This window comes from Arachis stenosperma, chromosome 9, assembly GCF_014773155.1.
Source record: "Arachis stenosperma cultivar V10309 chromosome 9, arast.V10309.gnm1.PFL2, whole genome shotgun sequence".
Lineage (NCBI taxonomy): Eukaryota > Viridiplantae > Streptophyta > Magnoliopsida > Fabales > Fabaceae > Arachis > Arachis stenosperma.
In genome coordinates, this window is record NC_080385.1 from 1,239,580 (window position 1) to 1,265,938 (window position 26,359).

A 26,359-nucleotide genomic window follows, 5' to 3' on the forward strand; every position below is an offset into this window, starting at 1 on the left:
CAAAGAAAAAAATCAAAGACTTTGAGGGTGCTTGACTTAGGAAGCAAAATGAGTAGAAAGAAAGCATTCATAGTAAATCATTCACACTCCGAGCAAGTACCTCATTTTTTCTCTTAAGTCTTGGCAACTTGCCCAATGGAGTTACCGAATTGGATAAAAGAGCGATGGCAGAAAGCAGAAGAATCGAGGGCGAAATTAGTGGGAGATGCTAGCAATGTTTCAAATTCTAGAATACTAAGAACTCCCGAATACTTGGCTGAAAGGGTCGAGTTTAGAAGATATTATTTTCCACAGCTCATTGCAATTGGTCCGGTTCATCTAGACAGACGAATAAACCATCTCCAAGGAGAGCCATTCAAGGAAGCTTGGACAATCATGTATCTTACGGATACTAATCAATCTGTCAATGGTTTATATAACACAATAATTCTTGAATCAGAAATGCTCGAAGAAATAAGACAGCTGCATGGAGAAGAGATATGGCAAAGCTTGTCTTGTGTCTACGGCGATGTGGGACACCCGTACGAGTTCATCACATGGTTATTAGTAGTGGATGGATGTTCTATTCTTCATTTGTTGGAAAAATCAGGAGACTCGGTTGATCCCCAGCGAGATCTAAACATTAGCGTCGACAAGCTTGTGCGGATGTTCCAGGATCTTCTTATAATGGACAACCAAATTCCTTTTAAAGTGCTGAGGTACTTCTGCAAAGATGAAGCCAGGCTTGAGAAATGCCTCCGCAACTTCCTTCAAGTTCATGGTATTAAGACGGCACCCGAGCTCGGAAAGGGAAAGAAGTACACACAAGAACTCAAACTAGTTGTCCAGGGAGATGATGAGGATCCTGTCCATCTTCTAGATTATCTACGGAGGGCCCTCTTGATGAGAGACCTCGACACAATCCATAAAGAGATTCCGGCGGCCGAGAAGAAGATCCTTGCACCTTACAAAGTACAGGATTGGAAGCATACGAGAACTCAAGGCAGCTGGGATTAGTTTGAGAAGACATTCGGCTGGAAACTCAATCTATCCCAGCTTCAAAGATGGGATATTACATCTTCCAGAGCTAGTTGTGGATGGCACAACGCCTCATATATTCCTCAACCTAGTAGCCTATGAGATGACTCATTTCCACAGCGACTTTGAGATCAGTTCATATTTAGTTCTCCTGAGCTCTCTTGTTGACCAGCCGGAGGACGTGAAGGAGCTGAGATTGGCTGGCATACTTATCAATGAACTTGCAAGTGACAAAGAAGTGTCTGATCTGTTCAATAAGATGGACATTATTTTGGTTCCTGAGACACCGTGGTTTGCTAATATCAGAGACCAAATCCATTCACATTTTGAGTCCAAACGAGGCAGGATCAGGATGCTGTCTTGGTTGGGAGAGGCCTATAACACCTTTTTTCGCTTGCCATGGACCATCATTGCTTTGTTGGCTGCCACACTTGGCCTTGTTCTCACATTTATCCAGACATGGTTTGCCATCCACCCTAAAGCTTCATAATCACATGGTTTGCTTTTCCAGTTCTAGTTTTGAGGTGTTTGATGATGAATAAAGCATCACTTGTGGTCTGTATTTGAATCCTAAAGTTGTATGCAGTTCCTGGAATCTGATTCTCTTGTTTGCTTTTGTCAATTGCAATGCTCAAATTCATAATTAGAAACTCTAATACTTAACAATGTTGCAGGCTTGTAGTCACAGGCTCATTATGAACTTTCTAAATCAATTTATATGGTGTTTGCTAAGTTTTTATAAAAAAAACATCACTCATATGAGCATGTGAATTGCAGAGTATATTTCAATCCTATGCAGTATTTCGAATTCGCATCTCCTGTTTATTATTATGATGCTGAAATTCATGATTTCCATTATTTTAATTTGAAGCACATTGCATATTTGGAAACTTCAACAAGCAAACAATATTACCATGACAAAAGATAGCTGCTATGCAAATAATGGAATGGGAAAGATGGAAAATATATATAGAATTGGAATTTGTATTTCATAGTTTTGATTAAATATTTAAACATTTCCCCTTACTTTTCATGTGATTAGTCTATTTTTATGCATTGATTAATGTTAACATGCTGAGATTCTATTTTATTTTATTTATACAAGAAGCTGCTACATATCAGGTGTAAGTCGCTGGGACGAGTCTAGGACCCTATTCTAGTTGTGTTTGATGGGTCCTTCCTTCAGGAAGGAAAAAACTCTGCTATTATATGACCTTCCTTCAAATTTTCTTATACTCTTTCGAACCTCACAATAACAAAGTCCACACCCTTTATAGTGTTTCACTCCTTCTTGTGCAGTGCCACGCCTAGCGTCAAGGAGCTAGTTTTCAACCAAGCAATTTCAGAGAAGCTAAGAAGTTGTCTAAAGTGCAATGTAGAATTAATTCTAGAAAACAGAATCATCTCTTATCAACCCAAAAGACACACTCAAAGAATGATTCGTGTTCTTTTCTTAGGACTCCACTGTAGCGTCCTCTCCTTTCGTATGGCTGAATCATTCTTTTTTTAAAGTTTTATTTTTGTGTGTTTGATTATGAATAAACCATCACTCACATAAGTATGTGAACAATAATTTGTATTTGAGTTTTATGGTGTTATGCATCTGGTGGATGATAAACTATCTGCTAGTTACCTTGATTTGTTTTTGTTCTTCTCCTCCAATTTGAGGAAAATCACTCTCATACTATTGTCTTCTTGCTTGTCATTTTGTCCTTTATATACTTCTGTAACTTTATTCATCAGATCAGATCTTTTGCTTGTTGAGTTTTAATACTGTGTGTGCTTAATGATGTATAAAACAGCACTCATATAGTCATCATATGAGTATGTGAATTGCAGTGTGTATTTAAATCCCAAATTGCTATGCAGTCTTTGGAATCTTATTCTTCTGTTAATTATTATGATGCTGAAATTCATAATTTCCAATTTTTATTATGAAAAAATAAGAAGGATCTAGTTGAAATTGAGTGAAGCAGAACCCATAAATCATAAATTATCTTGTCACAGGAATGAGTACTGACTTGAAGCACATTGCAAAATCGGAAACTTCACCAAGCAAACATTAGCTTCCACTATATCATGGCATATTACCATGATAAATGATATGCACACGACTTACATTAGTACAAGTTAAACACAATTCTGATTTCATTAGATAACCTTTTACTGAATTTTCTTTTATTAAGGTTTCCTAATATATTGGAAGTTCAGATACTATATGTCAGATTTGTTTATTTTTTATTTTTTAAATATCTTTAAGACAGATAGAAGGAAAATACAAGATGAAAACACAACTAGATCATTATATTTCTAAGTATTAGATTTATGATTTCTTTAAGGGTAAAGTATTAAATTGGTCTCCTATGTTTGGATGTAATTCTGTTTTGGTCCTTACGGTTTAAGGTGTCCTATTTGAATCTAAAAAAGTTTCATTTAGCTTCAATATAGTCCTATCGTGAGGTCAAAATTAAATAATCAACGGAATGTCCTACATGACAGCAGTATAAGAATAAGCAGTATAAGAATAAGGTTGATAATCTGGAGAATAAGTACAAGCTCTAAAGACACAAAATCAACCGTAGATGTATAACTACATTTATTTATCATTCTCCTTAGTTCTATAAAAAATATTTCTTTTAAATTATAAGAAAAATAATAAATAAATGTATTGATGCATTCACGGTTGATTTTGTGTCTCTAAAGCTTGTACTTGTTCTCCAGATGATTAACCTTGTTCTTGTACTGCTGTCATGTAGAACATTTCGTTAAGTATTTAACTTTGACCTTATGGTGAGACTACATTGGAGCTAAATGAAATTTTTTTGGATTCAAATAGGACACTTTAAACATTAAAAATCAAAACAAGATTATGCCCAAACGTAGAGGAGCGATTTAGTACTTTACCCTTTCTTTAATTATTATTGATAACAACAATAGTGGCCCTAACCCCTAACCCACAAGAGTCAACCATAGAATTCGGAGGAAAACATATCAAATTTGATTGAGGCTTGGATGGATCGAACTTGCTATAGTGCTAGCGACAAGGTGCAAGTTGCAAGCTTAAAAAAAATGACATGAAAAAGACACATACATATATTTAAATCCTCATAGGAATGAATATGAAATTCACCATGCCTTTAAAGAAGCCTCACTTAAACAATTAGTCACTTACCATATTTGGGAAAAACTAAGATTCAGTTTAATGAAACCAAATTGAACCCGTCACTTTCCTCCAATTTCTTCTCCTCTTGGTTGAGTTCTTCTCCCTCACTCATTCTTTGTGGTTTTTTTTTTTTTTCAAACGAAAGACTCCCTACCTTCGCGCTCTCTCTACTTTTTCTATTTAGAAAAAACGACAAATTGATTCTTGATTTTTTGGTTTGCGAACATTTAAATTTTTAAAAATTTAAAAATGCATTTAAGTTATTGACTTTATTAAAAATTGAACACGTCAATCCCTAGGTCTAATTTGTCCCATTCTAAAAATTCTCTTAAGTGTTTCATGAGGGATCGATATGGCTAAGTTTTGAAAAAGCCAAAAAAATAAATATATTTTTAAATTTTTAAAAACTTAAATGTCTGAAAAATCAAAAGGTCAATAACTTATTTATCTTTTTCTCTTCTTTTTATTGCCCATGACTATAAGCCACTATTTTTTTTATTATTTTGTTTCCTTTTGTTTTAAAGTGCGGGTCCCCAACTTACACCATAATGATTTTGGTTAATTAAGAAACAGAAAATCAAAGACTTTGAGCTTGACTTAACTTGATTGTTAAACAACCTGTTCGGTTGTCGGGTTCCGGACAGGTCGGGTGTGCAAGTGAGGGGGCGAGGACGCCTTGGACTGGGTCGCACTGGTTGCGGGTAAGTTGAGCAGACGAGCACTCGTCCTGGAGAGAAGATGAGGGGGGTGCCACCTGCAAAGACACTCCGACGCTCAAGTCAGCGATGTGCAGGCGGGCAGAATAACGAGGTGAAAGGATATGACGTACCTCGGAGGAAGAGCCAATCTTCCCCTTATATACATGTCAGTAGTGGGCCCCTTGTGAGGTCAGGCCCATATTCCCCAGGACATTGCCCTGCAGACGCGTGTGGGTCGTACAGGACACGTGTCCGGGTCGTTTGAAAGGCGAGGAGTCGGGTCGGGTGGAGCTCGGGCCAGGGTCGACCTGTCGGGTCTTTGGGCCGGGCCGTAACAGTGCCCCCACGCGCCAATGGTAGTCGTGGAAGCTATCAATGGCGTGTTGTCTTGTCTCTCACTTGGGGTCGTCTGGTCGGCCGTTCGTGATAAGGACGTGCCCTCTGCGTGCGTGTCCTTTGGTTGCGCCAGCAACCGTTTCGTCGCATCGTTCCTCGTGCCGAGCGTTAAATGCTCATAATGGGGTGAAAAACCCTTGCTGAAAAGACCATTTTGCCCCCAGCCGTTTCGCGCTTCCTGGGGTAGTTTTTAAATGGGGCAGTTTGAGCACTTTTCTCTTTCTTTTGTGCCTTCCTCTTCTCTGCCCTCTTCTTGCTCCCAAATTTCTACACTTCCTTGCAGTGCTGTTGTGTGCTTTTCCCTTCGCATCTTTCTTTAACAACTACTCCGTCGTTCTTCCATTAATTCAGGTAACTTTCGAATCCCGCTCTCTTTTATGCATTATTTTTGCATGTTTGCTGTTTGGCTTTTTGGTGTTACTGTGTAGCCTTTTAGTTGCGAGTAGATGTGTTAGGGGGGAAAGTACCATTCCAGGGTAGGCATTTTCTTGTTCCTTTCGCCATTTAGTCTTGATTGGCCTTAGTCGGGGAGTCGTGGGGGGTAGTGTCTGTATTCGGCCTGAGCAACCGATCTCTTAGACTGACTGGATGGTCCCCCCATGTAGGTATGGCTCGCACGGTTTCCCGGGCATCCGTTAACCCCGCGGCGTACGATCCCTATGCTTGGGTCGTTTCCGACGTGAAGGATTCGCCTAACCAAATGGGCGAGGAGGAGCTCACCGAGTTCCGACAAGCCGGGTACTTGTGTGGAGGGACTGACGAGGAGGCAAATTATGACGTTTTCGTCCCGGCTCCTCACGAGCGATTGTACGAAATCAACTTCCAACCCCGCCAGGTCGCCGACTGGATTTGGTTCTACAAAGCCATGTTCACTCAAGTCGGAGTTCGTATTCCGTTTTCAGCCTTTCAAATGGCGCTTTTAAACCGAATTTCCGTGTCACCGTCGCAGTTGCATCCGAACAGTTGGGCCTCGATCCGCTGTTTCGAGATGGTCTGTGAATATCTCGAACTGCCGGTGTCCGTGGATGTTTTCCTCTTCTTCTTCACCCTCACAAACCCTTCCAAGGAGGGGAAACACAAAAAAGGGTTCATGTCCTTCCGGTCTGCCCAGGGTCGGAAGATTTTCGGTTTGTTTGAAGATTTTTACCATGGGTTCAAGGACAAATATTTTAAGGTCCGCCCTGTCAAAGGTCGTCATCCCTTTTGGTTGTCTTTGGAGGGGGTACGGCTCATCCCGACTTATTGGAGTTTCGGGGCAGGGTCCAATACTTTTATTAAGGTAACCTATAGAGGCATGTCGGCGGTGGATAGGCAGATTGCCGAGGTGTTGATGGCAGTTTTTGGGAAGAACCAAGTAAATCCCCACCTCCTCATGGGTGACCGGGAGTCCGGTCGTAATTATATTTGTGAGAAGCTTTTTACTTTACCCTTTACCTTTTTTCCTTTTATTGATATTATGTGGCGATTAACCGACCTTCTTTGCTTTCCTGCAGTGGATATGTCTGCGTCGGTGACGGGTCTTCCCGACTTGTTTCAAACCTTTCTAGGCGATGGTGATGACGAGGGGGGTGACGAGCAACCCGCCCCCGAGGGGCCTGATGCTCCTCCGGAGGACAAGGATGCTCCCGAGCAGAGGGCCGCAACCGACGAGATTGGCGTCTCGGCTCAAGGTGCCGCGGTTGAAGGTGGCAAGGCAGTCCATGCCTCCCCTTTCCGCGAGGTGATTGGAACTGGGGGTTCCGTGCCTAACCCGGATGTTGAGGTGGAAGAGGTCCCCAACCCGAAGAAAAGAAAGAAGGCCTCCACGGCGTCGTCTAGCCCTGAGGGCGTCCTTACTGTCATGGAAAGAAATTTTGACGCCGGGAACTTCATAGACTCCCAGCTGATCCCCGGTACCGAGGAGTATTTCCACGAGTCATCCCTTGCCGGGCAGGCGAGGTGGATGTATCGCACTCTCCTGCGCGGCGCAGTCATAGCTCGGAAGGCCGAGTTCGAACTGTTTGGGATGGAGTCTCTCCGCAGGAGGTTGGATTCTGCCGGGAGGGCTAATAATGAGCTAAAAAGTGAAGTTGAAACCCTTCGGGAGCAATTGACTTAATCTTCGAAAAAACTGGACGCTGCCGAGAAGAAAGCCACCGCTGCCGAGCAGAAAGCTACCGCCGCCGAACAGAAGGCAACAACTGCTGAGAAGAAACAGAAAGAGTCGGACGCGACGGTTGAACGTTTGGTCGTGCGCGAAATGGCTTTGGAGGGTCAGGTCGGCGTGGCGCAAAAGCGTGTGGCCGAAGTTGAGAAAGAGAAGCAGGCCGTGGAGGCCGAACTGGCAACATGGAAGGCGAAGTATAAAGACGTCGTCAAACAGGGGAAGGGTGCGATTCTGGCGACCGAAGAGGCTCTTAAGGCTCAGGTCAAAATCATTGCTCCCGAGTTCGACACATCGGCAATCGGCGTTCGTAAAGTCATTAAGGATGGCCAAGTTGTCGATGTCCCCAAGAAATAAATCCTTTGTTTTAAAGTTTTTGTTTAGCCGTGTTTAGCCGTTTTGTTTTGGCTTGTGAATAATCTTGATTTTAGCCGTTTTGGCTTGTGAACAATTTGATCTTAGCCGTTTTTATTTTGGCTTGTGAACAATGACCTTTTTGGTCGCTTGCTCGTGTTGTCGCGATAAACCTTTTCTTATTCGTCTGATTGCGTTATCGTTTCTAACCGTTTTGGTTTATAGTTGTCGTTTATTCCGGCGGCCCGTGGCCTTTCGTGTAGTTATTTGTTACAGCGGTAGTTGACGATCTCCCGGGGTGATCAGTCCCGGGTTGCGCGTCGTCGTTAGTCATGACGAGATGGTTTATCTGAAAAGCGAAGATAAAATAGGGTGGAGAATTTGCACAAGTATATCTTATTCGGTAACCACATAAAGGACTTGAAAGTTACTATAAAGTTCAAATGACAAATTAACTACTTAGCTAGATTAGCCGGCATGTCGTTCCGTCCTCTAGGAGTAGAATCTTCTAAGATTGTCCGCGTTCCATGTCCTCGGGACCTCCTTGCCATCAAGCTTTTCTAATTTAAAGGCTCCTTTTCCCATTACCTTTTTGACCCTGTAGGGGCCTTCCCAGTTAGCCGCTAGCTTGCCCTCTCCGGGGGTCGGCAGGCCGATATCATTCCGCCTTAGGACGAGGTCGTTTGGCTCGAATTCCCTTTTGAGCACTTTGGTGTTGTAGCGCAGAGCCATTCTCTGTTTTAGCGCCGTTTCTGTCAAATGGGCCATTTCCCGGGCTTCATCTATCAAGTCCTTTTCTACGGTTTCCTCTACTCCTTTCAAAAGCAACCGCGGACTCAGTTCACCGATCTCTACGGGTATTACTGCATCCACCCCGTACGTTAGTCGGAAAGGAGTTTCCTTGGTGGAGGATTGCTCGGTTGTTCGGTAAGACCAGAGGACCGATGCTAGCTCGTCGGCCCAAGCACCCTTTTTGTTGTCCAACCTCTTTTTTAGCCCTGAAAGGATAACCTTGTTGGCGGACTCCACTTGTCCGTTCGTCTGAGGGTGTTCTACCGAAGAGAACCTTTGCTTTATGCCCAGGCCGTTGAGGAATTTCATGAACTTCTTATCAGTAAATTGCGTGCCGTTGTCGGAAATGACGACTTCCGGTATCCCGAATCGCGTTACCACCTGTCTCCACATGAACTTCCTGCAATTAGATGAGGATATGCTGGCTAGCGGTTCGGCTTCTATCCATTTGGTGTAGTAGTCAATTGCGACAATGAGGTATTTGACTTGCCCCGGGCCGACTGGGAAAGGCCCTAAGAGGTCGACTCCCCATTGAGAGAACGGTCGAGAAGTCGTCAGCAAGCTTAACTCGGAGGCAGGCGCCCTGGCAAAGTTGGCGTTCTGTTGGCACTTTACGCATTTTTTGACGAACTCTTTGGAGTCTGCCATCATTGACGGCCAATAGTATCCGTTTCGGATTAGTTTCCTCGCTAGGGCCTTGCCTCCGATGTGGTGCCCACAGCAGCCCTCATGGACTTCTCTTAAGACGTAGTCCGTCTGATCGGGGTGAAGGCACTTCAGTAGGGGTTGGTTGAGCCCTTTCCTGAACAACTGTCCTTGGATGACGGTGTATTTGGCCGCTTCCCTTCTCAATTTTGCCGCGTCCTTTTCATCATCGGGGAGTTTGCCATGTTCTAGGAAGTCGGTGATGGGGTCTAGCCATGAAGAACCTAGGCTTGTCACGTGCAGTGTGATTGCTGGTTCTCTCGTCATGCCTTGGATGAGAGACCGGTTCCCTTCTCCCGGCTTTGTGCTAGCTAACTTCGACAGGAGGTCTGCCCGTGTGTTCCTTTCTCTAGGTACGTGGTGGACCGTGACCTCTTCGAACTTTTGGCTCAAGCTTTTAACCTTTTCCAGGTACTTCTGAAGCAAGGGGTCTTTGGCTTGGTAGCTACCGTTTACTTGGGAAGTGACGACTTGGGAGTCGCTGCATATTTCCAGTCTTCTCGCGCCGACTTCTGCCGCTAGGGTTAAGCCTCCTATAAGGGCTTCATATTCTGCCTGGTTGTTCGAGATGGGAAATTCGAATCTGACCGACTGTTCGTATACAACCCCAATCGGGCTTTCCAGGATGATCCCGGCACCTCCAAAGGTCTGGTTGGAGGCTCCGTCCACATGGAGCTTCCACCGTGTACTCACGTCTTCGCTTGGGTCTCCCGTTACTTCAACTAAAAAATCCGCCATGGCCTGCGCCTTGATGGCTTGCCGGGGCTCGTACCGTATGTCATACTGGGAGAGTTCAATGGACCAAGTCATCATTCTTCCCGCTAGATCGGGTTTTTGGAGAACTTGCCGGATCCCTTGGTCCGTTCTGACGACAACTTGGTGACTTTGGAAGTACTGTTTTAACCTTCTCGAGGAAGTTAGGAGTGCTAAGGCTAGCTTTTCCAACTTGCTATATCTTAATTCTGCCCCTTGCAGGGCCCTGCTTATGAAATAGACTGGCTGTTGAACTTTTTCGTCCTCCCGTACCAGAACTGCGGCCAGGGCTTCGCTTGTTATAGCGAGGTATAGGTATAGTGGTTCCCCGTCCTTTGGCTTCCCGAGAACGGGAGGTGCCGCCAGGATTCCCTTGAAGTGTTGAAAGGCTTCTTCACATGCGGGTGTCCACTCAAACGCCATCCCTTTCTTCATGAGGTTAAAGAATGGCAAGGCCTTTGTCGCCGACGCTCCGAGAAATCGGGATAGTGAGGTCAACCGTCCTGCCAACCTCTGGACGTCCTTGATGCAACCCGGGCTCTTCATCTGGAGTATTGCCTGGCATTTCTCCGGGTTAGCTTCTACCCCTCTCTGAGTTATCATAAATCCTAGGAACTTGCCGGCTTCCATGGCGAAGGCACACTTGAGGGGGTTCAGCCTCATACCGTGTTGACGGAGGGACGCAAATACACTTGCCAGGTCGTTCAAGAGGTCGTCAGGTCGTGTTGTTTTTGCCAGGATGTCGTCCACGTAAACTTCAACTGTTTTCCCTATGAGGTCGTGGAATATCCTGTTCATCAGCCTTTGATATGTTGCCCCCGCATTTTTCAAGCCGAATGGCATTACCTTATAGCAAAAAGTTCCTCCTGGCGTTATGAACGCCGTCTTGTCTTCGTCGGGACGGTGCATCGGTATCTGATTGTAACCGGAGTAGGCGTCCATGAAACTTAAATACCGGTATCCCGCCGCGGCGTCGACGAGTGCATCTATGTTGGGGAGGGGGAAGCAATCTTTGGGGCATGCTTTGTTAAGGTCAGAGTAGTCCACGCACATTCTCCACTTGCCGTTGTGTTTTCTCACCAATACCACATTCGAGAGCCATGTCGAGCAGTCCACTTCCCGTATGAAGCCTGCTTCTAGGAGGCTGGCCGTTTGCTTGGCTACCTCCTCTGCCCTTTCCGCCGACATCTTTCTCCTTCGCTGAGCCACTGGGCGTGCTTCCGCCTTGACGGCTAGATGATGTGAGATGATTTTTGGATCTATGCCCGGCATGTCGGCTGGTGTCCAGGCGAACAAGTCCCTGTTGGCCCTTATCATTTCAATCAAAGGTTCCTTCAGCTCATGTGGGAGGTTCTTGTTGACGAATGTGAACTTTTCCTCTTCGTCACCGATTCTAAACTTCTCCAGGTCCCCTTCTGGTTCTGGCCTCGTCCTGTCCTCTACTCTGGCATCAAGGTCGGCTAGGAACACGCCGGATGCTTCCTTGGACTTCTTTCGAAGGGAACGGCTGGCGTTGTCACAAGCGACCGCCGTCTCGAGGTCTCCCCTTATGGTGCCTATGGATCCGTCATCGGTAACGAACTTCATAACTAGCAGCTTGGTGTTGATTATGGCTTCAAAATCGTTGATTGTTTTTCTTCCCAAAATGATGTTGTAGGCTGTGGAATCTCGGAGGATTACGAACTCGGCCATCGCCGATCTTCGGCCTTGGATTTGCCCCACCGAGATTGGGATATGACTCCGTCCGGTTTGATGAAGTGATCGCCTAGCCCGATAACCCCGTGTTGGTGAGTCGTCAGGTCGGCATCCTTTAGCCCTAGTGCGTCGAACACGTTGCGGAACATGATATTTGAATCAGCTCCTGTGTCGACGAGGATCCGTTTGACGAGACCGGTTCCCACTCTGGCCGTTATGACCATGGGGGGTTTTCCGGGGCGTCGCTGAACCATTGGTCTTCCGGGCCGAAAGAAATGGATGGAGGTTTCTTAGAGCCTTGCACCGGCGGGGATGAGATCGTCAGGACCTTAGCGTCTTTCTTGTGTGCCGATCGGGATTTTAGCGCGGCGTTTTTTGCCGTTACCACGTTTATCACGGTGAGGCCGTGGTCTCTGTCTTCGGGTTCTTGTCGCCGCTTAGCCGAACGGGCTTTGCCTTCCTCGTCTTGATCGCGATAATGTCTCCTCGGCTCCCTGATGAGATGGGAGAACGCTGCTAGCTTTCCTTCCCTTATCGCTTGTTCCAGCGCATCCTTCAGGTCAAAACAGTCCTGCGTTTGATGACCATAACCCTTGTGGTAATCACAATAAAGGTTCTTGTTTCCTCCCGTTCGGTCCTTAAGTGGTCGGGGCTTCGGAAGAATTCCCTTCTCTGCTATTTGCTGGTAGACTTCCACGATGGGGAGAGTGAGTGGAGTGTAGTTAGTAAACTTCCCGACCCGAGGGAACGATCTAGGTGCTTTGTTTGATGCCTCCTCCCTGGATTTTTCTTTTGCTCTCTCTCCGTCACCGGGTTGCCGAGCCTGGCTGTAGCCGGACTGCCGCTTATTGGCAGCCACGACTCGGCTGACTTCCTCATCGTTTATGTACTCCTTGGCCACCGTCTGGATTTCATGCATTGTCCAAACCGGTTTCGTGGTAAGGTGTTTTCGGAAGTTCTCGTTGAGGAGGCCGTTTGTTAGGCAGAGACTGGCCACCGAGTCGGTTAAGCCGTCGATTTCCAAGCATTCGTCGTTGAACCGATCCAAGTATCTCCTCGTCGGTTCCCCTTGTCTCTGGGTTACCCCTAGAAGGTTGATAGGGTGCTTGGCCTTCGCGATCCGCGTTGTAAACTGGGCCAGGAATGCACGGCTGATGTCTGAGAAGCTGTATATGGAACCTTGTGGGAGGCCGTTAAACCATCTGATCGCTGGCCCTGCCAGGGTTACCGGGAAGGCGCGGCATCTTACTTCGTCCCCCACTCCCTCCAGATTCATCCTGGCCTCAAAGGCCGTGAGGTGTTCTAGAGGGTCTTGGGTTCCGTCGTACCTCATGTCCGTTGGTTTGTCGAAGTGTTTCGGCAACCGGACCTCGAGGATAGATCGGTGGAACGGGGTGACGCCCATTATCACGGGTTGTCGTGTTCTCTCGGATCTTCCTTCCCCGTCTTCATGACCTCTTGCTGCTCGGCGGGTTGGTCTGCCGCGGGAGTAGATGATCGTGTCATTTCTTCTTCTCATTATGGGTGACTCTTCCCGCGTGCTCTCCGCTTCCGTCCGGGATGCGGATGCACGCCGCGAGCGGCTTCGGTGAGAGTCTTCTTCTTCGCTCCCGGGAGATGGGGTATAGCTGGGATCGGTAGACCGCGCATCCCGCTCCCGGTCGGCTAGTTGTCGTTCTAGGTTCTGGACTCTGTGGCGTAGCTCCTGTATTATTATGGCGCTATCGCCGCCCGTTCCCCCAAATGGTCGCGTTCTCGTGTGTTGTTGGGGAGATCTCCGCCCCCCCTTTGCGAGGCGACGGAGGCAGCCCCCTCCGCTCCGGCGGCTCGAGCTCGGTCGCCGGGACCTAGTGCGACTTCCATTTAGGCAGTCGGTCCCCACAGACGGCGCCAATGTTCGGTTGTCGGGTTCCGGACAGGTCGGGTGTGCAAGTGAGGGGGCGAGGACGCCTTGGACTGGGTCGCACTGGTTGCGGGTAAGTTGAGCAGACGAGCACTCGTCCTGGAGAGAAGATGAGGGGGGTGCCACCTGCAAAGACACTCCGACGCTCAAGTCAGCGATGTGCAGGCGGGCAGAATAACGAGGTGAAAGGATATGACGTACCTCGGGGGAAGAGCCAATCTTCCCCTTATATACATGTCAGTAGTGGGCCCCTTGTGAGGTCAGGCCCATATTCCCCAGGACATTGCCCTGCAGACGCGTGTGGGTCGTACAGGACACGTGTCCGGGTCGTTTGAAAGGCGAGGAGTCGGGTCGGGTGGAGCTCGGGCCAGGGTCGACCCGTCGGGTCTTTGGGCCGGGCCGTAACACAACCAAACACACTCAGAATCATTTGTTTTCTCACCTCAACCCACCAACTCGATAGTTTGCATCCAACAACGAAGTCCATGGCGAAAACCGAGTGGGCAAATAATCTGTATGAGAGATTAGAAGAATCGGAGAAGCAATTAACTGGAGAAGGTAACAAAGTTTCAAGGCCTAAAATACAAGGAATTCCAGCATACATGGCTGAAAAGGTTGAGTTTCACAGATATTACAGGCCACAGATCATTTCACTTGGTGAGTTTTATAGAAGAGAATTAGAAACTGGGCAAGGAGAGCTGTATAAGAAAGCATGGGCAGCAATGTATATTAAGCATGCTAACCTAAAGCTTGAAGATTTGTATACGGAACTCTATGAGGAGGACAGATTTTCATCGATGCGGAAGGAATTCTATAATCACAGGATGCCATATTATGACCCCAATGTGATAGAAACTTTCACAGTGGATGGATGTTGTGTTCTAGAATTGCTGGAAAAATCAGACTTGTCAGTTGATCCAGAGCAAGAGCTAAAGATTAGCATGGACAAGCTTGTACGGGTGCACCAGGATCTGCTTATCTTGGACAACCAAATTCCTTTCGAATCACTCAGGATCTTGTGTCAGGACCACGAAAGGCTCCAAAAATGCCTCTGCAACTTCCTCCAAGTTCATGGTATTCAGACAGTACCCAAGCTTCCCAGAAAGAAAACACAGAATGAAGAAGTGAAGGTAGCAGTGGATGGAGATGATGATGAGGACCCTGTCCATCTTCTTGATTATCTGCGGAAGGCCCTCTTAATGAGAGACCAACACACATTCTACAAAGCTATCAACCACAAGAAGATGAAGAGGGGATCCCTGCACCTCAGGAAGTACAGGATTGGGACCATCCGGGAACTCAAGGCAGCTGGGATTGGTGTGAGAAAGTATTCCCACAGCAACTCGATGTACCCGAGCTTCAAAGATGGGATGCTGCAGCTTCCTGAACTCATTGTAGATGGCTCAACAGCTCATATATTCTTCAACCTAGTAGCCTATGAGATGTGTCCTGATTTTCACAACAACTTCGACATCAGCTCATTTTTAGTCTTCATGAGCTCTCTCATTGATCAGCCGGGGGATGTGAAGGAACTCAGATTAGCTGGCATAATTATCAATGAACTTGCCAGTGACAAAGAAGTAGCAGATCTGTTCAATAAGATGGACAGCATTCTTGTGCCTGAGACACCATTGTTCGCTCACGTCAGAGACCAAATCCATTCACATTTTGAGTCCAAACGAGGCAGGATCAGGATGCTGTCTTGGATGGGAGAGGCCTCTAACACGTTTTTTCGCTCGCCATGGACCATCATTGCTTTGTTGGCTGCCACACTTGGCCTTGTTCTCACATTCATCCAGACGTGGTTTGCCATCCACCCTAAAGCTTCCTAAATAAAACAATGTTATGGAACATCTTTTATTTTTTATTTTTTACTTTTCTGTGTTTAATTATGAATAAACCATCACTCACATTGCATGATGAGTATGTGGACAATAATTTGTATTTGAATATTATCCTGTTATGCCTCTTAATCATTTGTTTGATTATCTAAAAAGATTGAATGATTCTACTTATATTATATCTATTTGCGAAGATATCAAGGATTAATTATGTTTTATTTTTTAAATTAGCTTTCTAACCATGCTTACTTGTCACATAAATGTTATTCAATATTAATAAGCTATGATATATTTATTAGCTATTAGAATATATATACTATTTTTTAATATCAATCACTGATACTTAACCAATTTTGATTAAGTCAATGAGTTATAGTTCAAATGGCATAGTTTTTTTATACTCAACTAAGAGGTTGCAGGTTCGAGCCTCCTATCTTTCATAAAAAAAAAATATCAATTTTGATCAAATTAACATCGATAACAAATAATTTCTGCGTAACCTTAAATGCTTCAGTTGAATTATTATTTCAAGATTTCAATATACTCTTATTAATGACAGAATTTATGTTCACCAAGCAAACATTACTACCATCATCAATAATTGAGAAGAAAATGTAAAATTGGCGTTCGTAATTGTAAGAGTTGAGAACAACACTGTATGTCTCTCTTGACAAACTAGGTAAGAGTAATTTTGAAGATGTTCAAACCAATTATTCATTCTACAAAAGCTATACAAGAAATTGCCTTGTCAAGTGCAACGAATAAAACAATATGCATGATTTCTTGTTTGATATCTATGTGAAAGTACAATGAAGAATTAATTCTAGAAAACAGAATCAACTATAATCAACTCAAAAGACACACTCAAAGAATAATTCATGTTCTTTTCTTCTCCTTTCATAAGAGTAAGTGATATTCTCTCGGTTAGAATGAGAACTGAAGGGACTAGAAGAAGCCGAAAAGCAATTAAACAGACAAGTTAAGAAAGCTTCCAGGCCTAAAATACAAACAACTTTCTCCGCATCGAAATATAAACATTAGCATGGACAATTTTTTAAGGCTGCACAAGGATTTGCTTATCATGGACAATCTAAAGATTGCTAGTTTATTTTATATTTTTGATGTGCATATAATGTTATAGTTATTACTAGACGAAATTTGATCGAAATCAATCCTATAATTACAATCACATTAATACTAATCCAGATTTGCAAATACAAAATCAAACACACTTAAAAAATTCCACTGTTAAGAGAGAGAGAAAAAAGAGTTATCGGAAATTCCAGTTACTTATATTTCACCTAATGAAAATTCACATAATAGAGCATATACTTTTCTTTCACAGTTGAGAACAATGCTACATGTCTCTCTTGACAAGCTTCCTAAGAGTAATTTTGAAGATCTCAAACTAATTATTCATTCTGTAAAAACTATAAGAAATTGTCTTGTATGAAAGCATTAGAAAACAGTGTCTGCATATGTTATCCTTTCTTTCCACAACAAACTAAGATAGCCATAATCTCAGTGCTTCGTTCCTGCTAGCGTCAAGGAGCTAGTTTCAACCAAGTAATTTCAGAGAAGCCAAGAAGTTGTCTCAAGTGCAATGTAGAATTAATTCTAGAGAACAGAATCAACACAATATTACGGACGATCTTTTGCTTTTTCTAGTTTGCTATATGTTCTTGATGATGAATAAAACATTATTCGAGCATGTGGATTTGTCTATTGTTGTCTGTATTTGAGTCCCAAAGAGTAAAGATTGGGTTTAAATTTGGAGGGATACAATTTTAAGAAGAATGCTACTAAGTTAATGTTTTAACTAAAGAGAAAATCTAGGTACACAGCACTTTCATTAAAATTTGGCCAGCACTTAACTAGCAAAAGAAAAATGAATAATCTCATATCATTGAATAAAATTTCACACCATTAAAAACACTGGCTAATTGATAGCTACAAATCACAAAACTTATTATCCCCCTAACACTCTTTTTAACTAAATTTAACCAAACATCTATCTTGAAGCATCTTTACATACCACTTAATTCTCTGTATTTTGTAAAGAATAACTTTTTTGTGGAATGCAATTCCTACCTTCCCCCTCAGAAACTAATAATGACAGAACCTTAGACCCAACTAAAAAATTCAGCTACTTTGCTAGCTTTATTATGACATATTCCTAATATTTGCATTGTGCAATTAGAAGACATCAGGAGGGAAATGCCCTGGAAAGTGGTTGCTCTGTTGAGCTTGCTTCAAATGCATTGCCAAAGCATAGTTGTTCACCTGCCAACAAAACCATGTAACTCAACATCAGTATGCATTAAAGGACCTGCAATTTACTACTAATGTGTGTAGTTTTATAAGTATAGATAGTTATTTTAAAATAATGAAATAAGTTATGGGAGATTTAAGACAATGGTAAAACTGACAAGGTTATATTGGAATATACAAATGCATGTTATCAAGGAGAAATTTAAATCAAATAATGAGATTATTGCAAAACATTTTCCCAATAGAGAACTGTAAGCCTAGTGTGAAACAGAGATAAAGTTGATACTGACCTCAAGAGTTCTGATCTGTTCTTGATACTGAGACAGTAACTGCTTCAAATTCTGCAACTCTTGGTTCTTTTCATCGTAATCAGAAAAACGCTCATGCTGGATTTTAAACGCATTTTTGAAAGAATTTCTTTCCTTAATCAGCACCTGGATTTGCTCCTTTAGCAACAAATTCTCCTGAAAAGAGTACAGCTAATGATAAATTATACAGGTTAAACCTCCCAAATAGGATATAAAAAGTTACTGTTAATTTTAATTGATAAGCATGATCTTCAGCATGCAATATGTGTTTGACTTTTGAGTGTTACTCTAATGAGTGAATTGACCATATATACAATGATTAAATGTTCTGGTTCTGTTTCTGGGCACAGAAGGTGCTTGTTTCATTAATCCGGAGAATTCTTGGAGTACATAATTTCTTTCGGTGGATTATTGATGTTGGAGTCTCTTATTGTGCAGCAAGAAACGAGGGAAAGAACACGCGACGTGGCGTGTGTTTCCTTTGAAGGAACTACAGTCTGCTACAAATAATTTTAACTATGATAACAAGCTTGGAGAAGGGGGCTTTGGCGGTGTGTATTGGGGCCAACTTTGGGACGGATCGCAAGTAAGGACTACATTCTTTTTTATTATTGTTGTTGTTGTTGTTGTTCTCATTGTTGTTATTATTTTGTCAAAAAGTTCATGCAATATGTGCCTTCTTATTGTGGTGAATGTGAATCTTGGTTTGGCAGTGTTAATTGTGGTTGCCAACTCATGCTGTGAATTTGTTACTTGTATAGTAATTTCGCAGCAATCTCATGTATGATGATCTAATTGTCTGACTTGTTGCTTTATCCATGGACTTTGCTTTATAAAATTTCATGCATCAATCTTACATCACAATAAGTAAAGATCATTCTTTCATGGATGAAAGGATCAGATTTTGAGGGACATGCAAAGAATAATTTTTTTTCCCTCTCAATCGTATTAGGATTTGAAGTGCATGGATTTAGAAACTGAGAAACCCCCTTTTGGCTGAACCTATTTTTCCATTGAAGCAATCCTTCAATGTGACTAGACTTTGTTTTGTATTATGATACCAGATGAGTCTTGAATGATAGGCATTTTTTATTTGAGTGCCTTAGCAGATTCTTAGCACTTGTAGGATTTGATTTGACTTTATAATGTGATTTATAGAATAGAAAATGTTATCAGCATTTTGAAGAGCCAATGATGCATGAATCTCTGATGAAAATATTTTAGTCCATGTCACTACATAATTTTGATTATTATATCAAAAGCTTTGGTCTTAATATCTTCAAACATTTGCAGAATTTATGAGTCTTTATAATATGGCAATTTAACATTGACTCTAGATGATATCATGAGAGTGATAACTAAGTTAATAATAGAGAAGGAGGTTCCAAGAGCAAAGTAAAAATTTTAGGTGGGCAAAAATAAAAATAACACATTTATAGGGATTAAAAACATAGTTATACCTTATATTATTGTTTAATCCTAAATATTATAACTTTCAGATATCTTCACCACCAAGCAACGCCGCATATCATCCACCGGGATATCAAGGCAAGCAACGTTTTGCTAGACTCGGATTTCCAGGCCCGGGTTGCTGATTTTGGTTTTGCTAAGTTGATACCTGATGGTGCAACGCATGTGACTACAAAAGCCATCCAGCCGTAGAAAACAGTGATCCAAAATCTGCGGCTGAAGATGACGGTTCAGACTTAATCTTGGAGGTAAAAGAATCAAAACATGACTTGAAAGAGAATAGCGGTGAATGATGCTCTAATAAAGGAAAGAAAAAAAAAGGGAAGTTGGTGATATATCAAATACAAGTTGTGAAGTTAGGATGGAGTTGGTCTAATGTGAATTTGGCTTTACTTGAAAATAGGTTTCTCCCTCTCTCTTCCATTGTCAAGTGTTTGAGAATTGAGATTGTTATGGCTTGTGCAGGTATTGATTTGAATTTGATGAAGTGATGTCTGTGTAGTATGCTAGACATTTTGTGTTGCCGGTTTGGAATGTATGTCATTTCAGTTACCTTTGTTGTTTACTATTCTATTGTCAATATTCTTTGAAATTTTTCTTTGTAGCATCTTGAATTCTTGAGCATACTCAGTAATTTACCAAGTTATGGCAAATATGGGAGTAACTACTAATACAAATCCAAACCATAGAAACTCATGATATGTAAAGCAACTCAATGAATATAATGATGACAGAATTTTAGTTGACAAAAGGGCCAACATGGCTGATGTCTGCTTGTATTTTTAGAGACTATGAATTTTAACATGACAACAACAAACATAAGAAAAGCAGAGTCATGATCAAGCACACGGAATATTAAAAAAGAGAAAGTGATAAGTAAGAAGATAATATAACAATTTTTTCTTAATGGTGATGTTATGACTTATGAAGCTTTAGGGTGGATAGCAAACCATGTTTGGATGAATGTAAGAACAAGACCAAGAGTGGCAGCAAGCAAGGCGATGATGGTCCATGGCGAGCGAAAAAAGGTGTTAGAGGCCTCTCCCATCCAAGATAGCATTGTGATCCTGCCTCGTTTGGACTTAAAATGTGAATCGATCTGGTCTCTAACGTGGGCAAACAATGGTGTCTCAGGCACAAGAATGCTGTCCATCTTATTAAACAGATCTGCTACTTCCTTGTCACTGGCAAGTTCATTGATAATTATGTCAGCTAATCTGAGTTCCTTCACATCCTCCGGCTGATCAATGAGGGAGCTCATGAAGACTAAAAATGAGCTGATCTCGAAGTGGTTTCGAAAATCAGGACACATCTCATAGGCTACAAGGTTGAGGAAGATATGAGCCGTTGAGCCATCCACTGTGAGTTTTGTGTTAGTGTTGCAAGTGTGAGGAGTGTTGAAGTTAGTCCCACATCTAAGAAAGCATGGAAGAGTGAGGAGTTTAAAAGATGAGAGACCCATTAACTTGACACCTTAAGGTTCTGAGTTGGATGTGGTGTCTTCTCATCTTATGTTCTCTCATTTAATTCCTCCCCGATTGTCGAGAGCTCCCAAACCGATGGTTTAATTGGTCTGGTTTAAGGAGTATTCAAGGTGAAGCATCGAAAGTCTTCCCGGTAAAGGTGGTCCGCGTGGCGTGTTTTTTCTGAATTGTGAACAAAAATCCACTCATAAAATTCCTTCGGATCAGTATCCTCCAGATACATTGCTGTCCATGTATCCTTATATGGCTTTCCTTGAAGTGTATCTATTTTGGCTAGATGAATTGGACCGATTGAGATGATTTGTGGCTCATAATATTTTCTAAACTCCAGCCTTTCAGCCATGTACTGTGGAATTCTGTGTATTTTAGGACTTGAATCTGAAACTTTGTTAACATCTCTGCTTGAGTGCTTCCTGTGATATTTTATGTAATTCACTCTTCCTACGAACCAATCGTCCGTGTTCTCTTTTTGGAATTCCCAAGAACTATCCTGTTCTTCTTGGAAATCCATTCTTGGAAGCACACAAGAAAACAGAGATTAGTTCTAATTAGAACTAACTAGGATACATCTGATCTGCCATTAAAATATGGAATGAGAACTCCATAAACCAATGATGTTTCTGTTCATTTTGCTTTCTAAGTCAAGCACCCGCAAAGTCTTTGATTTTGTGTTTTTAATTGAAGCATGCCACAAGCTTTGGATCCCTTGTCATCCATCTTCTAAGAAATTACCATGTGAACTTTATGTTCAATCAATCAACTTGCAACTAGTAATCAACTCCATTCAATATTTTAATTACCAGCCAATACTTTTTTTTTTAAATACATTATATTAAAATTCGGCTTTGCTAGATAGACAACGGAGAATCTGAACAACATGAATAACGAGCTGAAAATCGTAATTAACAGCAGTTATGACGTTAATTTAGTTGCATCTAACTCAGACCTCAGCTAGCAGGAGCGTTGCTAGCCCAACGTGTAGGTCATACGTTGGATCTGTTATACCGTACGAGCACAGTAGAGGAAAGGGCTACCTTAGAGGTGGAGTCACCCTAAGTGTGTAATATTTGATTTGATTTGACTTGTAGAATGCAAATGAAAATAAAGCACATTTATCCTCTGACTTAACTTAGATTGCTTTGATTTGGGTTGGATATATGTTCCATATGGCTCAGCTGAATTCTTTGCTTTATTATTTTTGGGCTTTGTTAGCTAGAGAACTCACTAAAAATCTTTGTTTCAATTACTCTATCTCATTGGGCTGCTATTGTTGTAAGTTTGACCTGCAATATTAATCAAAACAATTAAAAACTAATTGGGTGTTTAACTCACTAGATCAATATTTGTCATCATTAATTGAGTTAGTTAATTTCTTAACTCAACATGTATAGATCTCCTTTTCTTATTTTATTTATCTTATGCTATTCTTCTTTTTTTGGGATAGCATAGATTGAATTCTAGATTTTTCGAGATTCTGATACCGTGTTAAGAAACCACTTATCCCTTTACTTGTTTTGCAATCTAACTAAGTCAAGCTTAAAGTGTTTGATTTTGTGTTTGTTAAATATAACTGAAATCATTGAACAATAATCAAAACCTTGCAGATAATCATTGAACAAAAAGACATGAAAATTAGAAACAAAAACAAACTATGGATTTTAACATGACAACAATAAACATAAGAGAAGCAGATTCCAGCTCACATACTGATGAGTAGTGTTTTATTCATCATGAAGCACACCGAACAAGACATGTTATGACTTATGAAGCTTTAGGGTGGACAGCAAACCATGTTTGGATAAATGTAAGAACAAGACCAAGAGTGGCAGCAAGCAAGGCGACGATGGTCCAAGGCGAGCGAAAAAAGGTGTTAGAGGCCTCTCCCATCCAAGACAGCATTGTGATCCTGCCTCTTTTGGACTCAAAATGTGAATGGATTTGGTCTCTAATGTGGGCGAACAATGGTGTCTCAGGCACAAGAATGGTGTCCATCTTATTAAACAGATCTGCTACTTCTTTGTCACTTGCAAGTTCATTGATAATTATGTCAGCCATTCTCAGCTCCTTGACATCCTCCGGCTGGTCGATGAGAGAGCTCATGAACTGATCTCGAAGTTGTTGTGAAAATCAGGACACATCTCATAGGCTACTAGGTTGAAGAATATATGAGGTGTTGAGCCATCTACAATGAGTTCAGGAAGCTGCAGCATCCCATCTTTGAAGCTGGGGTACACCGAGTTGTTGTGGGAATCTTTTCTCACACCAATCCCTGCTGCCTTGAGCTCCTGTATGGTCCCAATCCTATACTTTCTGAGGTGCAGTGATCTCCTCTTGATCTTGATCACGATCTCCTTATGGATTGTGTTGCAGTCTCTCATCAATAAGGCCTTCCGCAGATAATCTAAAAGATGGATTGGCTCGTCTTTGTCTTCATCTTTGTCTTGTTGGTCATCTCCCTGGACAATTACCTCAATCTCTTGCACTTCTTGTTGTCCACTTTGTGTGCCGTTATTCTCCTTTTCCATTCCAAAACATAGTTTCCCTTTGCCAAGCTTGGGTGTTGCCTCAATACCATGAACTCGAAGGAAGTTTTGGAGGCATTTTTTGAGCCTGGCTTCATCCTGACACAAGAGCCTGAGAACTTGGAAAGGAATTTGGTTGTCCATGACAAGCAGATCTTGGTGCACCCTCACAAGCTTGTCAATGCTAATCTTTAGCTCTTGCTCTGAATCAACTGAGCAGTCTGATTTTTCGAGCAATTCAAGTACAGAGCATCCATCCAATACCAGCACACCTGCAACAAAGTCATCTTTGCTTCTGGGATTGCCGTATACAGAAATTGTTTCCTGGGTATCTCTGTCTCTGGATAATTCAACATATTGATAAAACGGCCTCCAATCGTGTTGAAGAATTCTGAAATGTAAGTCCCTCACTCGTTGATTAGTATGCTGAAGATACATTGCTGTCCATAAATCCTTATATGGCTTCCCTTGAAGCAGTTGTTGTTTTGATAGATGATATAGACCAAAAGATATTAGTTGTGGTTCATAATATCTTCTAAACTCCACCCTTTCAGCCAAGTACAGAGGAATTTTTTGTATTTTAGGCCTTGAACCTTTGTTAACTGCTCCACCAGTTAATTTCTTCCTCACTTCTTCTAGTCGTTCCCAGTTTTGTTCTAACCAAGGGGGCACAACATGTTCTTCCTCAGTGTCCATTATATGAGAAGACAAATGAAGAACATAGGGTTCACTGTTTTGCTTATGAAGGGAAAGCAATAAGAAAAGAATAGGAATGACCCCTTTACTTGTTTTGCAATCTAGTTAAGTCAAGCTCCCAAGTCTTTGATTTTCTGTTTCTTAATTAACCAAAATCATTATGTTAACTCTTTTAAGTGTGGTTTCTTTAAAGGCATGGTGAATTTCATATTCATTCCTTTTAGGTATTTAAATATATGTATGTGTCTTTTTCATGTGCCATTTTTTTAAGCTTGCAACTTGCACCTTGTCTCTAGCAGTAAACTATAATATGTTGACCTCTGAAATATGGTTGACTCTTGTAGGTTAAGGCCACTATTGTTGTTATGATAATAAATAAATCATAAAAATAACAGTTTCGCTATGTTATCAACAGCATATCTGCCAACTTCTGCCAACTCTTATTTATAATTGTGTTTCATGGAAGTGTGTTCATGGATGTGTCTAATAAAAATGTTTTTTTTATAACTGTGTTTAATAGAAGTGTCTTTATAGATATATTTTCTGGATGTGTCTCTTTATATATATATTTAAAATATATTAATTATTAGACACATCTACAAACACACTTCCATGAAACACAAATATAAATAAGAGTTGGCAGAAGTTGGCAGATAATATGTTGGTACCCTATACTTTTTCTAAAAATAATACTTAGAAATATAATTATCAAGTTGTGTTTTTCATCTTGTAGTATTCCTTTTGTCTGTCTTAAAGATATTCTAAATAAAACAAATGAACGTGATCTACAGCATATGAACTTCTAATATAATAGTGTAACTTATTAAAAGAAAATTCTATAAAAGTTTATCTAATGAAATAAGAATTCTGTTTAACTTGTACTAATGGTATAACTTAGTATTGCATTTGCAAGTATGGATTGGTATCGATGTGCTGTTATAGGATTGATTTTGATCAAACTTGGTTTAGTATCACTGTCACGGATATTAAAAATATTATATACACACTAAAAATTAGTTAATATATGTGTTTTGTTCTGTATTTATATGTGTTTTTATACTGGTAGTAATTTTTGTGTGTAAATTTAGAATAATTAATTAATATTTAATAACATTTCTGTAAAAAGTGAGCATATTGGAGTAAGTATTGTTAGAGATTTTTACGCATAGATAATTTAGATATAAGTTAATCAATTTGGGTTAGTCGAGTGGTCAGTTCATACGTTCGCTTAAACAAGTGTTAGGAGTTTGAATCGCATATTTTCTATGCGGCAATCTATTCACCAAGGAAACTAGATAGTTTATCATCCTGAATAAGCAGAAAATTATATTCCAGCAAATGCATAACACCATAAAATTCAAATACAAATTATTGTTCACATACTCATGTCAGCGATGGTTTATTCATAATCAAACGCACAAAAGTTAAAAAAAAAAGTCAAAAATAAAAAGATCTTCCACAACATTTTTTCCCTCCTATAAGGATGAAAAGTAAATCTATTTTATTTATTGATTTATTTTCCGTTAATAAGTGATGTTATGAAGGTTTAGGATGGACAGCAAACCATGTCTGGATAAAGGTGAGAACAAGGCCAAGTGTGGCAGCTAACAAGGCAATGATAGTCCATGGCGATCGAAAGTATGTGTTATAGGCCTCTGTGATCCAAGTGAGCATCCTTATCTTGGCTTGTTTGGACTCAAAATGCGAATGGATTTGGTCTCTGATGGAAGCAAACCATGGTGTCTCAGGCACCATAATAATGTCCATGTTATTAAAGAGATCAGCTACTTCCTTGTCATTGGCAAGTTGGTTGATAACTATGCCAGCCAATCTCAGCTCCCTCATCATCATCATCATTGTCTCCCTGGACAATTATCTTGACAGTATGTTTTTGTTTGCTAAGCCTGAGAATCCTGTCAACACCATAAACTCGGAGGAATTTCTGGAGGCATCTCTCCAGCCTATGCTTGTCTTCGCCATCACACAACAGCCTTAGCACTTGGAATGGAATTTGGTTGTCTAAGATAACCACATCCTGGTGCACCCTTATAAGCTTGCCCATGCTTATCTTGAGTTTCTCATCTGACAAATATGGATCTGTATTGTCCAACAAATGAAGTACTGAACATCCATCCACTACCAGCATCC

The 26,359-nt window shown here is 41.6% G+C and overlaps 6 protein-coding genes across 6 annotated transcripts; 2 read left to right on the top strand and 4 right to left on the bottom strand.

The window, feature by feature from the left end:
• LOC130951704 (uncharacterized) lies at positions 1-2,723 on the top strand. The gene is made up of 2 exons (XM_057880408.1): positions 1-1,479; positions 2,317-2,723. Exon 1 carries the CDS (start codon positions 136-138, stop codon positions 994-996), a length of 861 nt encoding a protein of 286 aa, XP_057736391.1. The 5' UTR covers positions 1-135; the 3' UTR covers positions 997-1,479; positions 2,317-2,723.
• Positions 2,724-8,003: 5,280 nt separating this feature from the next.
• LOC130948256 (uncharacterized) lies at positions 8,004-11,713 on the bottom strand. The gene is made up of 3 exons (XM_057876961.1): positions 11,102-11,713; positions 8,360-10,051; positions 8,004-8,120 (listed from the first exon to the last, which is right to left on the bottom strand). The coding sequence occupies exons 1-3, from the start codon at positions 11,711-11,713 to the stop codon at positions 8,004-8,006; spliced, it is 2,421 nt and encodes an 806-aa protein (XP_057732944.1).
• A 217-nt stretch (positions 11,714-11,930) lies between these two features.
• Positions 11,931-14,106, bottom strand: LOC130948261 (uncharacterized). Its single transcript, XM_057876970.1, has 2 exons — positions 14,062-14,106; positions 11,931-13,745 (listed from the first exon to the last, which is right to left on the bottom strand). The coding sequence occupies exons 1-2, from the start codon at positions 14,104-14,106 to the stop codon at positions 11,931-11,933; spliced, it is 1,860 nt and encodes a 619-aa protein (XP_057732953.1).
• Positions 14,105-15,451, top strand: LOC130948263 (uncharacterized). The gene has a single exon (XM_057876971.1). The coding sequence runs from the start codon at positions 14,105-14,107 to the stop codon at positions 15,449-15,451; it is 1,347 nt and encodes a 448-aa protein (XP_057732954.1).
• A 2,666-nt stretch (positions 15,452-18,117) lies between these two features.
• On the bottom strand, positions 18,118-21,477 carry LOC130947324 (uncharacterized). The gene is made up of 2 exons (XM_057875993.1): positions 20,460-21,477; positions 18,118-18,195 (listed from the first exon to the last, which is right to left on the bottom strand). Exons 1-2 carry the CDS (start codon positions 20,969-20,971, stop codon positions 18,180-18,182), a joined length of 528 nt encoding a protein of 175 aa, XP_057731976.1. The 5' UTR covers positions 20,972-21,477; the 3' UTR covers positions 18,118-18,179.
• Positions 21,478-23,089: 1,612 nt separating this feature from the next.
• Positions 23,090-24,211, bottom strand: LOC130948265 (uncharacterized). Its single transcript, XM_057876975.1, has one exon. It carries the CDS (start codon positions 24,209-24,211, stop codon positions 23,090-23,092), a length of 1,122 nt encoding a protein of 373 aa, XP_057732958.1.
• Positions 24,212-26,359: the final 2,148 nt, after the last annotated feature.